Source organism: Rhinatrema bivittatum, chromosome 5 (genome assembly GCF_901001135.1).
Source record: "Rhinatrema bivittatum chromosome 5, aRhiBiv1.1, whole genome shotgun sequence".
NCBI classification, from domain to species: domain Eukaryota; kingdom Metazoa; phylum Chordata; class Amphibia; order Gymnophiona; family Rhinatrematidae; genus Rhinatrema; species Rhinatrema bivittatum.
In genome coordinates, this window is record NC_042619.1 from 353,708,475 (window position 1) to 353,725,709 (window position 17,235).

Here is a 17,235-nt window from a genome sequence, read left to right on the forward strand (position 1 = left end):
ATGTTAGCAGGATAATTTCAAGTTGCTTTACTGGATCCAATTGCTCCACATTCACTATGATGTCACAAATGACATCATACACAATGCAAGAACTGGATTTTAGGTGAGTAAGAACATAAGAACATGCCATACTGGGTCAGACCAAGGGTCCATCAAGCCCACCAGCATCCTGTGCCCAACAGTGGCCAATCCAATTTACAAGTACCTGGCAAGTACCCAAACATTTAATAGATCCCAAGCTACTATTCCTTAATGATTTAATAGCAGTTCATGGACTTCTCCTCTAGGAATTTATTCAAACCTTTTTTAAACCCAGTTACACTAACTGCCATAACCACATCCTCTGGCAATGAATTCCAGAACTTAACTATGTGCTGAGTGAAAGAATTTTATCTGATTTGTTTTAAATGAGCAACTTGCTAACTTCATGAAGTGCCCCCTGGTCCTTCTATAATCTGAGAGAGTAAATAACCGATTTACATTAACCTGTTCAAGTCCTTTGATGACTTTGTAGACTTCTATCATATCCCCCCTCAGCCGTCTCTTTTCCAAGCTTACCAGCCTTAACTTCTTTAGTCTTTCCTCATAGGGGAGCTGTTCCATTCCCCTTATCATTTTGGTTGCCCTTCTCTGTACCTTCTCCATCGCAACTATATCTTTTTTGAGATGCGATGACCAGATTTGCACACAGTATTCAAGATGCGGTCTCACCATGGAGCGATACAGAGGCATTATGACATTTTCCGTTCTATTAACCATTCCCTTCCTAATAATTCCTAACATTCTATTTGCTTTTTTGACTGCTGCTGTGATGCCTAGATCTTTTTCCTGGTTGGTAGCTCCTAATATGGAACCTAACATCGTGTAACTACAGCAAGGATTATTTTTCCCTATATGCAATACCTTGCACTTTTCCACTTTAAATTTTATCTGCCATTTGGATGCCCAATCTTCCAGTTTCGCAAGGTCTTCCTCTAATTTATCACAATTCACTTGAGATTTAACTACTCTGAATAATTTTATGTCATCCGCAAATTTAATCACCTCACTCATCATACCCCTTTCCAGATAATTTATAAATATATTAAAAAGCACCAGTTCAAGTACAGATCCCTGAGGCACTCCACTGTTTACCCTTTTCCACTGAGAAAATTGACCATTTAATCCTACTCTCTGTTTCCTGTCTTTTAACCAGTTTGTAATCCACGAAAGGACATTGCCTCCTATCCCATGGCTTTTAGTTTCCTTAGAAGCCTCTCATGAGGGACTTTGTCAAACGCCTTCTGAAATTCAAAATACACCACATCTACCGGTTCACCTTTGTCTACATGTTTATTCACCCTTCAAAAAAAGATTTCCCTTGGGTGAATCCATGCTGCCTGTGTCCCATTAACCATGTCTATGTAAATCTTTTGTGATTTTATTCATTATAACATTTTCCACAATTTTTCCTGGCACTGAAGTCAGGCTCACCAGTCTAAGGTTTACAGGTTCATCTCTGGTGCACTTTCTAAATATTGGGGTTACATTGGCCACCTTCCAGTCTTCAGGTACAACAGATTTTAATAACAGTTACAAATTAATTGTAATAGGTCTGAAATTTTAATTTTTAGTTCTTTCAGAAGCCTGGAGTGTATATGATCTGGACCAGGTCATTTACTACTCTTCAGTTTGTCAATCTGGCCTACCACATCTTCCAGGTTCAGCGTCAATCTGGCCTACCACATCTTCCAGGTTCAGCGTCAATCTGGCCTACCACATCTTCCAGGTTCAGCGTCAATCTGGCCTACCACATCTTCCAGGTTCAGCGTCAATCTGGCCTACCACATCTTCCAGGTTCAGCGTCAATCTGGCCTACCACATCTTCCAGGTTCAGCGTCAATCTGGCCTACCACATCTTCCAGGTTCAGCGTCAATCTGGCCTACCACATCTTCCAGGTTCAGCGTCAATCTGGCCTACTACATCTTCCAGGTTCAGCGTCAATCTGGCCTACCACATCTTCCAGGTTCAGCGTCAATCTGGCCTACCACATCTTCCAGGTTCAGCGTGCTTTGTTTCAGTTCTTCTGAATCATCACCCTTAAACTATCTCCGGAACAGGTATCTCCCCAACATCCTCTTCAGTAAACACGATGGCCTTATGTTCCCTAAGTGCACCTTTAATCATCTAAGGGTCCAACTGACTCCCTCGCAGGCTTTCTGGATAAATTAAAAAAAAAATGTGGGAGCTTGCCGTGCCGTGCAGGGCCTCTGTCAGGCCAGGAACAGCTTACCAGCACAGAGGGCTGACCCGAGGGGAGGAGCCAGACGCGCCTCAAAACCGGCGCGAGAGTGACTGGACGCCGGGAGCTTGCCGTGCCGTGCAGGGCCTCTGTCAGGCCAGGAACAGCTTACCAGCACAGAGGGCTGACCCGAGGGGAGGAGCCAGACGCGCCTCAAAATTGGCGCGTGTGCGGCGCCCCGCTGCCGCCGGCGCGCCGCCAAAGCCGTGCGCACCTAAGGGGTGCGCACGGCTTGGTCCGGCTTAGTCCGGATTTGGACGGTCTAACAGAGGAAGCCTTGCAGACGGACTCCAACTACTGGGATCAAGGAAAAGGAAAAAGGTACAGAAAACGTCTCTTTCTCATTTTGAAATTCTTTATAGAGCTTTCTGAGAATTATTATGCCAGCTAAACGAAAAGGCAAGGTTAGGGCTTTCCCCTCGGAACCTTTGCCTTCATTACTTCAACTTGAGATAGACCGTTTTATGCAGCAGTTAGGGAAAGAGGGCGCCGGTGATCCCTTTGGGAGCCCCTTGAAAGGAGAACAGGAGGCTTCCCAGGATGAGGCTTCCCTCAGTCCTGATTACAGACCGCCTCCAATCCAAAGTGGACCAGAAGAAGCTGTAGTAGCTGTAGCAGCTTTTCCCACTGATAAAGTGGTACAAAAAGAAACACCTGGGGAAGTTGTTTTGGGACCAAATTCAGTGGGGAAACCCACTGAATTAACCTCTAATGGAGGAGAAGGAACAACTACAGTGTCTGCAAGTTTACATCTAAACTTCCCCCAAACTGAGAATCCCTTGGACAGGCACTCCTTATCAACTAGGCCCGAGACTGTCACACTAGGGGCTATTTGGGACTTGGTAAGTGGCTTGAATGCCACTGTGAATAGGTTGGAGGGGAAAATAGACTCTGTATCCTCCAATTTACAACTACTACTACATGGTACACAGAGACAAGTTACCGAAATGACAACAAGAGTAGAAGAAGCTGAAAATAACATAAGAACTGTACAGTCCTTAAATAATTTAGTGGTAAAGGACCAGATTGCATGTTTAAAGCGTTTAGAAATCCTTGAAAATAACATGAGACAACTAAATGTAAGGATTGTGAACTTTCCTAAAATAGTGGGAGAAATCCCATTTATTTCTTTGAAAAGATTTTTCACTGAGGTTCTAGGTTTTTCTGAAAATAATATTCCATCAATAAACTCTTGTTTCTTTGTAAAGAAAAGAGCCTCAGATCCTGCTGTATCAATACCTAGTAATCTTACAAGTTTTCTAGAAAACTCTACCTTACAGGTAATAGATCGAAATACATTAATTGTTTCCTTATTAACTACAGCTGATGTGAGTAAATTAATGAAAGTCTACTTTCAGAAATTTCCAGTTATTTATTATGGACAAGATGTTAAAATCTTCCCAGATTTGGCCCCTTCCACACGTACAAAAAGAAAAGAATTTCTGGCATTAAGATCAAGGGTAACTGCACTGGGGTTTTCATATATGCTTAGATACCCTTGCCGTTGTATAATCAAGCGGGGAAACGAGACTTTTATCTTCTCCCAAATAGAACATCTAACCCAGTTTGTAGAGGCAAGAGAGCCAACTGCCTCTTCCCCAATAGTACCCTGAAGTATCAGGTACAATACAAAGGGAACTGCAATAACTGTACCATATTGTAATAAAAGTATGGTTTTTCTTATTAATCTCCAAATTGTGACTTCCAATGATCTCAGGTTTTAATTCCTGAATATTATTTAATTTAGTTATGCAAAAGTTTAGTTTCCACAACATTTGCTGTATTTTGGTTGTCTATTCACTTTAGTTAAATATTTCCGAGTATTGAAATTTAAACAGTATTGTCAAATGTTGAAATAAGGATTGTATAAATCTATTGTATGTCTGACGTAATGTATTATGACATGAAAATTGAGAAATAAATAATTTAAAAAAAAAAAAAATGTGATTATGAGTTTTTGCCTCTATGGCCAAATTTCTTTCAAATTCTCTCTTAGCCTGTCTTTCATTAAACTTGCCAATGCTTATACGTTCTCCTATTTTCTTCTAATGGATTCCTCTTCCAATTTTTAAATGAAGATCTTTTGGCAAAAATAGCCTTTCCCATCACTTTGGCTTTTCTTCCTCCTTTCTTAATGCGTGGAATACATCTGGACTGCACATCTAAGATGGTTTTTTTTTTAACAATGGCCATGCCTGTTGCACACTCTTAACCTTTTGTAGCTGCACCTTTCAGTTTTATTTATTTTTTTTAGCTTTTTTTTTCTCATTTTATCAAAGTTTCCCTTTTGAAAGTTTAGTGATAGAGCTGAGGATTTGCACACTGTTCCCCTTCCAGTCATTAATTCAAATTTGACCATATTATGATCACTAATACCAAGCAGCCCCACCACCGTTACCTCTCTCACCAAATCCCATGCTCTACTGAGAATTAGATCTAAAATTGCTCTCTCCCTTGTAGGTTCCTGAACCAATTGCAGTACAAAACTATATTATTCCATTCAGGAACATTATCTCTCTAGCATGTCCTGATGTTACTTACCCAGTCAATATTGGGGTAATTGAAATCTCCCATTATTACTGCACTACCAATTTGGTTTGCTTAGCATTTCACTGTCCTCATCATTTTGGCCAGGTGGACAGTAGTATACTCCTATCGCTATACTGTTCCCAAACAAACAAATGAGTTCTACCCATAAAGATTCAATTGTACATTTACTCTTATGCAGGATCTTTATCCTGTTGGACTCTATGCCATCCTGGACATAAAGCACCACTCCACCAGCAAGATGCTCTTTTCTGTCATTGCGATATAATTTGTACCCCGGTATAGAACTGTCCCATTGGTTATCCTCTTTCCACCATGTCTCTGAGATGTCAATTAAGTCTGTCATCATTCACTGCTATACATTCTAATTCTCCCATCTTACTTCTTAGACTTCTGGCATTAGCATACAAACATTTCAAAGTTTGTTTTAGGTTTGTATTTTCATTCTGCTTTTTAATTGATAGGGATGTTAGAATTTTTTAGCTCAGCTGAGGTTTTAGTTACAGGCACTTGGACTACTTTTCTTATTATTGGAACCTCACTGTTGGGATGCCCTAATTCTAATGCATCATTAGTATCCTTTAAAGATACCTCTCTCCGAACCATGCGCTGCTGAGCAGACTGTCGGCTTTCCCCTTTGTTCTAGTTTAAAAGCTGCTCTATCTCCTTTTTAAAGGTTAGCGCCAGCAGCCTGGTTCCACCCTGGTTAAGGTGGAGCCCATCCCTTCGGAAGAGACTCTACTTTCCCCAAAAGATTCCCCAGTTCCTGACAAAACTGAATCCCTCTTCCTTGCACCATCGTCTCATCCATGCATTGAGATTCTGGAGCTCTGCCTGCCTCTGGTGACCTGTGTGTGGAACAGGAAGCATTTCAGAGAATGCTACCCTGGAGGTTCTGGATTTCAGCTTTCTACCTAAGAGCCTAAATTTGGCTTCCAGAACTTCCCTCCCACATTTTCCTACGTCAGTGCCCACGTGTTCATGACAGCCAGCACTGTCTAAAATCCTATCTATGTGACACCTGAGGTCCGCCACCTTTGCACCAGGTATGCATGTTACCAGGCGATCCTCATGCCCACCAGCCACCCGTCTGTCTACATTCCTAATCATCGAATCACTAACCATGATGGCTGACCTAACCCTTCCTTCTCTGTACGTACCCAGATCAGTCCAGACTCCTGGATTTTGCCTCCCTTCCAGCAGATGGAGACAGAGAAAGTTTTATTGACACTGCCACTTAACCCGAGGTGCAAAGCCTGCAGTCTGACTTAAAAAAAAAAAGGATAAAAAAAGAAAATTTGATTAGGGCCTCCCAGGGGGTTGCTAGATCCTGGTGGGGTCATCCCCCCTGGTTCTTGAGGCGGATGAGGAGGGTGTCGAGGACCCTTTATTACTCGGTCCGAACAAGGCAAGACTGGGGATCCCAGTTCCATTGTGCTAAAGGACAGCCTGAGGCTGCAGACATTTTTCTGTTTAAGGGTTCTTTTCTTGACCCTTAAGGTTTGTTTAAAAAAAAAAAAAAAAGATCAGAGTAAGAAGCGGACGGGGGCTTGCCATGGGACGGCACAACTTCCCCGACTCTGTGGTATTAGATTTCAGGCAGCTCGGATCTTGTTCTCCCCTTCCGTTGGTGGTGTTCCCTGCGCTGCTCCCGCTGTCCAGCGTCTGGCATGCCGCGTGGCTCTGCTTGTGCGGCATGTGGGGATGTTGCACACGCCTTTTCCATGTTGGGAAATGCTCCTGATGCCTCTCCAGTGGGGTGGGCTCTTTGGGGAACGCAGTGGACTCTAAACAAACTAGGCGCTATGAGTCTGGGAGACTCCCGTCAGCATTCCCTTCCTGCTGAGCATGGGAATGGTGGCCATCTTGTCTTAACTTCAGGGTTGCTGCAGAAGGTGGGGATTTCCCTCCGTTGTCTCCAGAGCTAGGGATCACCGGGGAGGGGGTGGAAGGGTCCAGATGCTGGACGGCTCCTCTCTGGGAGTGAGGATGACCTCCAGGGGGATTCTGATACATTTTCTACCTTTTCTTCAGAATTTGTGCTGCTTTTGCACAAGGCTTTTAAAGCCAGGAAGTCCGTGCAGTGCAGGGTGGATCAGGGGGCGCCAGTGAGGCTTGCGAAGAGGATCAGGCTCTCAGGGGTTATGGGGTCCACAAGAGTCCAGCGTGTTCCAGGGTCACTGGCTCCAACGCCTGCTGTGGAGGGTTCTTCCAAAGAGTCAGGGGCGGATGAGGGTGAGTGCAGGATCCTCCGGACTCAGATCTGCTTTTGTCGAAGGTCTTGGCTTATGACGGTCATGATCCCAAGGTGGTGTGGTTGTTCCACAAGGAGGAGTTGGCCCCCCTTATTCCCATGGTTCTACAAGAGCTGGATATAGAAGTCCCATGAATTTGGAGCAGTGGACCCAGTCATGGTTGGCCTTAGGGGTCTGACGAAGTCTTTCTCATTTCACATGCCGGTCAGCGCCTTGCTATTTAGGGATACTCCCAAGACAGGCCTGAAGGTCAGTAGGGCCATGGATAAGTTATATCCTTTGCCAGAGGATGCACTCGAACTTCTGAAAGACCTGAAGATGACCCTCCCAATGGCCGGTTCTATGGCTTTGAAGGACCTTCAGCATAGAAAGCTGGAGGTGCACCTCTAGAAGATTTTTGAGGTGTCTGCCCTTGGTGTTCGAGCTGCTTTGTGTAGCAGTTTTATGTTGAGGGCTGGCTTACACTGGGTGCAACAGTTACAGGCAGACAGATCCTTATCAGAATCTGAGACAAGATAAATAGAGCGTTAGCAAGGAGGCGCTAGGGGGCGCGCAAGCAACCCTAGCGCCTCCTTACTAATGCGACCCCCTAATTTAAATATTGCATGGTGCCCCAAGAAAGCGGGCGCTGACTGTTCAGCGCCCGCTTTCTACGCAAATGTATTGCATCGGCCCCAAAGCGTCTTTGAGAATCTTGAACGATGTTTTTGGTAACGTTTTCCTTAATGCTTGGTAAAACAGAGGTAACATTCCAAGCTGATCAAATGGCTGTTTAATTTCCTTAATATTAAGTGAATTAGCCTCTAAAACTAACTCTAAAGGAGTTTTCATATTCTCCACTAGATGTACCCCTACAACACAATACACCCACTGACTCTAATCAAACCTGAACTATAACCTTTTTGCAAAAATTTATCCTGCAAAAATTTATTCTGATCCTCCTCCTTCCTTTTTTTTTTTTTTTTTTTTGTAAATGAACAAACAGGATAGAGAAGAATAAATGGAATCCCAAGATGTTAAACTCAAAAGAATTGAATTAGCATCAGTCCATCTTCGGGAACCAATTAGAACACAAAGAGGTATAGCTCAGTCAACAAAAAAGACCGAAGGGAAAAAACAAAGATAGAAACAGAAGCCCTAAAACACAATATCTGATATGAGATTGAACACACAATCACTATACACTGTACATGTGCACACAAACAAGCAAACAAAGGAAAATATATATAATAAAAAAAAATATATATATACTCACAAATTATTAAAGATCAATTTACATACTTACAAAAATGGATCCATCCTATGCATAACCACCAGGAAAGCGTGAAAATCTCTGGAAGCCTGGTCTCTGGGCTCAGTGTCCTCCGGGTATCACTACACCACCAATACTCCTCCAGACTACTTAAGGCTGGGTACTCAACCTTCGGACTTAAAACCAAATTAAATGTCCGAGAACTTAGTGTGAAATTGAATTCTGTCCACCAGAATCCAATTGAACACTCCACCAAAATAACAATAGCCTCAGCTATTGCGAAGTCCCTCCGTGCAGTCGCCAAAAATGTATAAAAAAATTTGACTTCAATAAGCCGCTTTTCTGCACGTATTTCACACAAGGATATGACACAGAATTTAGTTAGAACAAATATAAATTTAATATTTCATATCCTTGGGAGACACAAACTGGGAGCTCATTGTTTGGTAAGGGCTCTCCCTGCATGTCTCAGCGTTTGTTAGTCAGTGCTGAGTTTTTATAGATAAGAACATTCACTGATCCCTAATGGGACTGCATAAAGTATCGGGTACCACGTGTGTCTTATCAAATCAAGCAAACTGTATCTATGCTTCCCTGATACCACCTCCCACCTTAAGATCCAATTAGGCCTAAGAAGGGCCCACGTATCTATTGAGTACTGTCAATCTTCTGTTAACTCTTTGTCCTGTCAATATATCAATCATTGTAGTAGGTCTTGTTCAAGGCCTTTGATCAAAGTCTTGACCTCAGGGGATCTTCAGTTTACCTGGCCTCTTTCAGTCGAGATAGGAATCTGTGAGAACAAAGCTTGGAATGTGGCTCGGCCATCTGCCATCGATAACCTCATGACCTTTCATCATATCTGGTTAGGTCTGAATTCATTCCAGATGGCTCTCAGTAGCCATTCACACACAGGTCAGCTTAAGTTCATTGTATACCAGCAGGTTCAGTTAGATCAGACAGCAAAGGCCTCTGGGATAAGCTGAGTGAGCTAAAGCCTTCATGTTATGCTGCCATATATCAACGACGTCACTTTTTTTTGTGAGATACTGTTGAGCCCATATCTCAGTTTCTGCACTGAGTGCTGATGGTGCCTTTTAATGAGGCTTATTGCTTTTTGTGCATATTTTTCGAAATTTAGTTGTGAAGCTATGAGAATATTGTTGGCTTTCGTTTTTCTCTTTATTTGTAACAAGAGGAATTCAATAGGATGAAAGTTTGGTTAAAAATGTAAGCACACTATCTAACATGAATACTAACGCTTTGCCTTTTTTTGTTTTGCAGGTGTACTTATGCAGTTGGAAATCACGATTTCATAGAGGCCTACAAATGCCAAACTCTTGTAGTTCAATATCCTTTTTGTGCAACTGGGAAAACTTTCCGAGTGGAGGAGTAGCCTCATGGTTAAAGCAGCAGGTTTTTGCCCATGCAAAATGCTTTTTGAAAATTACTCTTGTTATTTAAAAAACTGGCTTAAACCCGTTGAGATTCCCCGTTTACGATCCCGCTCCCTAGTCCAGTCCCAGCACTTCTACTCCTCCTCCTTTGTTGGACCTTAGCCCACTCTGATCCCGCTCCCCGGCACACCCTAATCCTCCTGTCCCATACCGATTCTAGCACTTCCTTGTCCCCTGGCCACCCTCTCTAACAGAGTCCCCTCTGTTCCCCAGCCTGTACCCAGCACACTTCTGAACTCTCGTACCCTCCTCCCCCCACCCAGCTTGGTTTACCACATTCCTGACACCCCCCCCCCCCCTTCACCTCTCTCCCACCTGGCACCAGCACACACGCAACCGCCCTCCCATTACCCAAAATGAGGAAATGCTGAACATGTAAAAAACCTCATTAAAAACCCAAGGAAATAAGAGCACCCCACCCACCAAACCCGATTCAGTGAAGCCCCCACCCAGGATTACCCCCACTGACCTCTCCCCACCTCAGCCCTTATCAAATCAAGGGGCTTCTGGAGACAGGAGCCACCCCCCATCACTTCTGCACCAGTCCTCCAGCTTAACAAAATGGCTGCCGGTCAACACACCAGTTTGCCAACAGATAACGTCTGGCTCAACATATTATATAAGGAGACCAGTTACCTGTTTCTCTGCAGGCTTTCAAACCTTTTCTGTTTTACAGGAAACAGCTTATGCTATGTTCATACATTTAACATCTTACTGATATCTTTCTTATATAATTTTAAAAAAATGACAGGAGTCGGGTTGCACATTCTAGATTAACCAATTTAACGAAGCATGAGCTTTCGAGGACAGTATCTACTTTTTCTTAGATGCTACACCAAGCTAAAACAGCTTATCCCTCTGAAGGTTCTTATCTGATTGTCTTAGTGCATGTAATTGTGACAAGGATTATAAAGTGAGTAGCCATACATATACGAGGGGACACCTAACGATATCATCCTATTATAAAGCACTTACAAAATGTTACTGTGCTTTGTAATATTTTTTTTGGGGGGGAGGGGAGAGGAAGTGGTGAGAAATCCTCTGTAATCAGCAATGGAAAGGTCCATCCATGTATGCAGATGCTGGACACAGGATTGGAAGCAGAGGGTATGTTGGCCAACGATTTGTTCTTGATGCTTTGCCTTTTTTTGGTCTACCTTCCTATAGAAAAATTGTACATGCACGTTCACGATATCTGTCTATCTCTCCGTGATAACTTTGGAGCTCTTCATCCAAATTTTACTCAGATCTGTCACCCAGTGACCCCTGGGTTATGCTTTGTGTATGCCCTTAAGAGATTTTGTTTTTGCCTTAGTTTCCTATCGGGGAAAGTTCAGTTTAGTTGAAACTTCAGGGAGGTGGGAACATTTTGTGATGTCATCAATCAATCCTTTTTAAAGCCACCCTGCCATTGGTTAGTGCCTGTGCTCACCTGGCTGACTCCATTTTTAGCTTAGTTTACTCCAGACCTCTGTAAAGAGTAATTCACATAATGAATGTTGTTGTAACAATGTTCATATTTCTGCACCAAAGAAGGAAGCTAGGCATCATGAAATGTTCACTCATATACTTGTTTGTAATGGGGATCCCAAAGTGTTCTTACGGAATACATTCTGAATCGACTGTTGATTGTAAGATTCATCTCCCTTATCAGCCTGCTAGACTGATCCAGATGCATGGATTTATACCAACCTGTTAGCAGATGGCGACAGAGAGCACAGCTTTGCCATTGATTTCATCACTGCTATTACTACTGGAGCAGCTCAGAACATCTGTCTGGAGTTTTCACCTCCAGCAGATGGTAGAGCAAGTACTGAACTGGCACAGTAGGATTTTTTTGGCTGGGTTGGGCTCCCCCTTATCCTCAGCTGGGTGCCGCTCCCAGGGCATCAGTCTTTAGACTAAATTGCCTGGTACTAGCAAGGCCCTAAGTCCCTAGGGCAATAAGTCTTCTGCCTGTGCCTTGGTTGGAGCAAGCTGTGGGCTGTGTTCCCCTGATGGTATGGCTACTAGAAGGGCTTGCAGGTGCCACTGGGCCATGGCTGAGCCCTGAGGATATGAAAGGGACAGGCGAGAATCTTCGGTTTGGTTCTCTTTCCATTACTTCTTTCTTATTTGCTCTCCTCTATTACTGCTTCTGGTCTGCTTCTAAGAGTCCATCTGCAGCCTGATAAGAAGTGCTTTTTTTTTTTCTTTAATTACAGATCGTTGTTCCCAAGATCTTTGGGCCATGGCACCTCCAGGGAAGGAAGGGAAAAGGACAGGGTGGGTGGCGCTCAGGTGCTCCCTGTCTGGCAGTGGGAGAGGCTCCGATGTCGGAGTGGGGAAGGAAGTGTGTATATGGTGCTAGCTGAAGTGTTTGTATTGCAGGAGGGAAGTGACACCATAGTGTTTTCCTTCCACAGGAGGAGGGGGTCATGGTGGAGAGTTGTGGCAGACAAGGTCTGTGACTGCGCAGAGTGCAGGGACGCCTGCTGTCCCTTCTGTAATGTGGGTTGCTAGTACAGGGCCTTTTCAGTTTCTCCCTCTCATGCAGGAAATTGACTGAATCTGAAGCACGTGTTCCCTGTACGTACCCAGATCAGTCCAGACTCCTGGGTTTTGCCTCCCTGCCAGCAGATGGAGACAGAGAGAGTTTCTCGACACTGCCACATAACCAGTGCAAAACCTGCAGTGTTGAAATTAGGTTAAAAAAAAAAGGGGGGGTGGGGGAATAGTTTCTTGTAGATTTCCTCCCAGGAAGTTGGCAGGTCCTGGTGGAGCCATCACTTCTGGTTCTGAGGTGGACGAGCAGGGGGTTGGGGACCCTTATATTGCTCGGTCCTTCATCGCCGGGGGTAGAAATCTGGTGGAGCCAGTTCATTCTCCCCCAGGAGGATTTGCAGAGCCTGCTCCCACTCTTTGATTAAAGGGAAGTTGTTTTTTTATCCTTTCTGTAAAGTTTATTAAAAAAAAATAAGTGAGGTTGCTTTTTTTTTTTTTCCCCCCCTATCAATCAACTCGGTGTGAAAGCAGGTGCTGAAGCCCGGCAGGGGCTCAGCTGCAGTGGCTCTCATGATTTTTAGGTTCCTCAGGTGGCTGACTGCACTCGTGGTCCGGGCAGGCCGCGAGCATGCCGCACAGCTGCAAGTGCACCGTGTGTGGCGATGCATGCCCGCGGCTCTCTCGGGCCGGCTTTTGTTCCTGCTGCCCTCTCTGGGAGAATGGGCAGTTCCCTGCACGTACCCGGATCAGTCCAGACCATGGGTAGAGCCTCCTGTCCCGCAGATGGAGACAGACCAAAACTGAAAGGGTATCCTATATCAGGACAGAGCCTACCCTGCGGCCCTTCAGTATTTGTCTGTCTCCAGCAGATGGATCAGCTCAACCTGCGGTTCCCTGTTAGCTTGCCCTTTTCCCTGTGGGGTTTTTCTTTCTCATTCGTGGGGCAAACTCAAGCAAGAACTGTCTCTCTAAATTAAAAGCAACAAAAAAAAAAGATATTTTAATTTTCCTCTGTGTTAGGGAGACAGCTCTGTCTCCCTCGCTCTTGGGGGGCCTAGTGGGGCTTGCCCCTTGCTTTGGTCAGTCTAGACTCCCTTCCTGGTGACCTTGTTAGTCTCTAGGGGCGATACTGGTGGTGCCAGTCACCACCAGTATCATTCATTCCTCGGGTGATCTACCCAGAGATTTCATTCCCCTGGTTAACCAGCATAATTAAATTTAATTTAAAGCAGGTCTTACCAGGCAGGCAGGAGCTTTTACTATATTTCTGTGGCTCAGTAGCAGGGAGTGCAGGGTTCAATCACCTGCACTTCTCCCCGGGGGTTTTACTTCAGCAGCTGTTTTTTCTGCTGCCTCCCGGCAGCTTCCTCTGCCTTCATGCCCCGCTCCAATGTGTTGCCTGGCGTGTGGAGAGCTGGTCCCCCGGCTCTCCCGCCATAATCTATGTTCTGGCTGCTTGCCGGGTGGGGAGGGCCCCTCCTCGGCAGTGCCGAAGAATTTACCTCGGGGGACACGCTCCCCGACGTATGGCCAAGGCCGTTCCCGACCCGGCAAACCGCGGGAACGGCGGGCATTTTGGGTATGAGCACCGATGCGATTTCAGAGCACCAGGATGAAGAGGACCCTGAATTTCAGGTTTTACCCCCCTATTTGAGTCCGGTGCATGTCCAGGGAGATGACCCAGACCCCCCCGCCCCCCCCTCAGAAAAAATTCCTCAGCTCCGATTTTCTTCAAAGTTTGTGCTTTTAATGCACAAATCTTACTTAGCCAGCCTTCAGGAGCCTGAGGACCCTCCCTTGGGTCCCCCTCCCCTGAAGATCCCTCGGGTTCCCACTCCGCTACCCCCGTGGTACCGGAGGCACCAGGCTCCGTCCAAGTTAGGGTTGTCCAGGGGGCACCCCTCCCCGCAGACCCCCTCCAGGATCTAGATGAGGATTTTTCCTTTCCTGCTCCTCCCCTGGAGGGGGATGATCCTCGGGTTCTCCATCTCTTCCAGTGGGAAGAGCTAGAACCGCTTATTCCATTTATTTTGCGGGAATTGGGTATAGATGCCCCCCCCCCCCCCCCTGAGGATACAATGATAGCCTGCCGGCAAACGCAGACCCAGTCCTGGCGGGGCTTAGGGCTCTTCCGCGTACATTCCCTTTCCATCCCATGCATAAGCTGCTCCTTTTACAGGAATGGGAAGCTCCGGAGACGGGTCTCCAGGTCGGCAGGTCCATTCCTCCGTGTGAAACTTAGGTGGACGTCTCTCAGTTTCGCGAGGAATGGGCCCAAATTACATCGGATCAGTGGGTCCTCGAAGTGATAGAACGCGGCTACGTTTTAGAATTTGCCAGGGACCTACCGGATCTCTATCTCGTTTCTCCTTGTGGCCAACACAAGAGGCCAGCTGTCTTTCAGACCCTCAACAGGCTCCAGCTTCTTGGAGCAATAGCCCCGGTCCCAGTGGAGGAGCGAGGCGCCGGCCAGTATTCCATCTACTTCGTCGTACCAAAGAAGGACGATTCCTTCCGACCAATCTTGGATCTCAAGAGGGTCAATCATGCCTTCCGGGTGCCCCATTTTCGAATGGAGACCCTTAGGGCAGTCATTGCGGCGGTTCGTCCAGGCGAATTCCTGGCCTCCCTAGACCTGACGGAGGTTTATTTTCACATCCCGATTTGTCAAGAACATCAGCGGTATCTCCTCTTCCACATCCTGGACCAACACTTCCAGTTTCGAGCTCTGCCCTTCGGACTCACCACTGCTCCCCGCATTTTTACCAAGGTCATGGTGGTCGTGGCGGCTGCCCTTCGCCGGGAGGGAATCCAAGTACACCCTTATCTGGATGACTGGCTCAGGCAGGCCAAGTCTCAGACTCTTTGCAGGCTAGCCGTCGACAGGGTCCTAGCTCTCCTCACCTCCCTCGGCTGGATAATCAACTTCTCCAAGGGCAATCTCCAGCCCTCCCAGTTACTGGAATTCCTGGGAGCCCGCTTCGACACCCAGGTCGGGAAATTGTTTCTCCCAGATGCTCAGGTGCTCAAACTCATCGGCTCTTCTTTTGCTCTCGCTGCCCACGGCGTGGGATTATCTGCAAGTTCTGGGGACTGTGGTCTCCACTATCATCATGGTCTCCTGGGCTTTTGCGCGTATGCGTCCATTACAGAAAGCGTTGTTGTCCCGCTGGAAGCCGGTGTCTGAACAGTTCCAGGTGACTCTACCACTCTCCGACTCTACCATCGCAGACATACAATGGTGGCTGTCGCCTGCGCATCTCCTGAAGGGGGGATGCCTTGCTGACTCCGCAGTGGATCATAGTCATGACAGATGCCAGTCTCTCTCGGTGGGGAGCGGTCTGTCAGTCCCAGATGACAAGGGGGTACTGGTCCCCAGCCCAGTCACATTGGCACATCAATCGCCTGGAAGCTCTTGCAGTGCGCCTGGCCCTCAAGGCGGTGCGTGTCCTCTGCGACAATTCCACCACGGTGGCCTACATCAATCGCCAGGGAGGTGTATCAGAAGTCGGCTGGTGGCCCTGGAGGCCAGCAGGCTCTTTACCTGGAAGGAACGGCACCTGGAGCGCCTGGCGGCCAGGTGCTGGAATCAAGAAGGCCTTTATTAACATCCACATACTGAATTTCCACCCAAAACGCATCAGCAATGGATCAGATCTGTGAAGAATCACTATTTTATTGGATTTTACTACTCTTCTTCCATTTGTGCCTGTGATAGAAATCTTTGAGACCCATCTCAATTGTGTAAGAAACTGTTAGGCTTAAATGGTTCACTTTCTACCCCGAAATATTGATTATTCTCCTTAATATAACACATCTTTCCTGAAAGCTTTTCAAGCGCACAAAGAAGAAAATTGGTAAGTCTATGGTCAGTTGGAAACACGTAGCTATAGGGGCTGAGCACCTGACAAAGCTGGTCAGATCTTGGTCAGATCTAGGCTAGATTTTCAGCTGAAAAACCAGCCTAAATCTAGCTGGCCAAGCTGATAAACTTTCTAAGTCTGATCTAGCCAGCTAAGTCCTTACTTAGCCAGCTAAATCACTTTGAAAACCAATCCTAGCATTCAGAGCAGATAAATTAATGACCTGCAGAGGATTGGAAATTAATTTCAGAATCCTCTTGACCATAGGATCCCAGACTCCTGTATCCAATCCCACCCTCCACACATGTTTAAGAAGGGATGGTTTACATAGAAAGGGATCACTGTTGAACATCGTTTCTTTCTGTATAGGCTGTTAACTGTATGTCATGTGTTCCTCGTTGGGCAATTTGTGTAACATGCACTGTAAGGTTTCGCAGAGTGCTAACGAGATTTTTCATTTGCCTGTACATCTGAGCATTTACTAAAAATTTTGCTGCCTGACAGACATTAACAGGCCTTGCAGACACTGAATTTTTCATTTTTTTGTGCTTGATTTTAGGAATCCCCCAATGCCTATGTTCTATAGCAAAAATAAAATTAAAAAAAAGACACAGACTAGAAGTAAGAGAGCAACGGTCAGACTGGGTGTTTTGGAACTGTTTTAACATATGAAGTGTTCAGATTAGCTGATAATTTTCCTTACATAGCTTTTGAAGTGTAAAGGCTCCCTTCTACCAAATGCAGAGACACACAAAAAATGAAGCACTGGCTTAAATATCCTCCAGGCTAGCCCAGCTATCTCTTTGCAGCTTGAGGGACAAATTCTCTGGGTACAATATCTCCAGAAATTCCACCATTTACACGGCTCAGGAATTTTGCAGAATTGAAGCCAGATACGATGTGCAAAGCATGCTGTCCATTTTAAACTTTGTATATGGCTTTCAGCAAGGCCTTTGACATGGTTCCACACAGAAGACTTTTATAAGTAAATTGTGCAACCTTGATATGGACTGAGTGGGAGGCGACAATGGGTAGTGGTAAATAAAGTTTTTTTCTGAGGAGGGAGTTTTACTAACAGGCCAATATAGTAAACTG

The 17,235-nt window shown here is 45.6% G+C and overlaps 1 protein-coding gene across 2 annotated transcripts in view; it reads left to right on the forward strand.

Annotated features, from left to right (window-relative positions):
- PCID2 (PCI domain containing 2) overlaps positions 1-17,235 on the forward strand; it is a 60,631-nt gene that overhangs the window by 17,447 nt on the left and 25,949 nt on the right. For both annotated transcript variants that reach the window (XM_029604665.1, XM_029604666.1), the window contains exons 5-6: positions 9,621-9,686; positions 16,093-16,134. In XM_029604665.1, the coding sequence (XP_029460525.1) occupies positions 9,621-9,686; positions 16,093-16,134 (108 nt within the window). The remainder of the gene's footprint in view (positions 1-9,620; positions 9,687-16,092; positions 16,135-17,235) is intronic.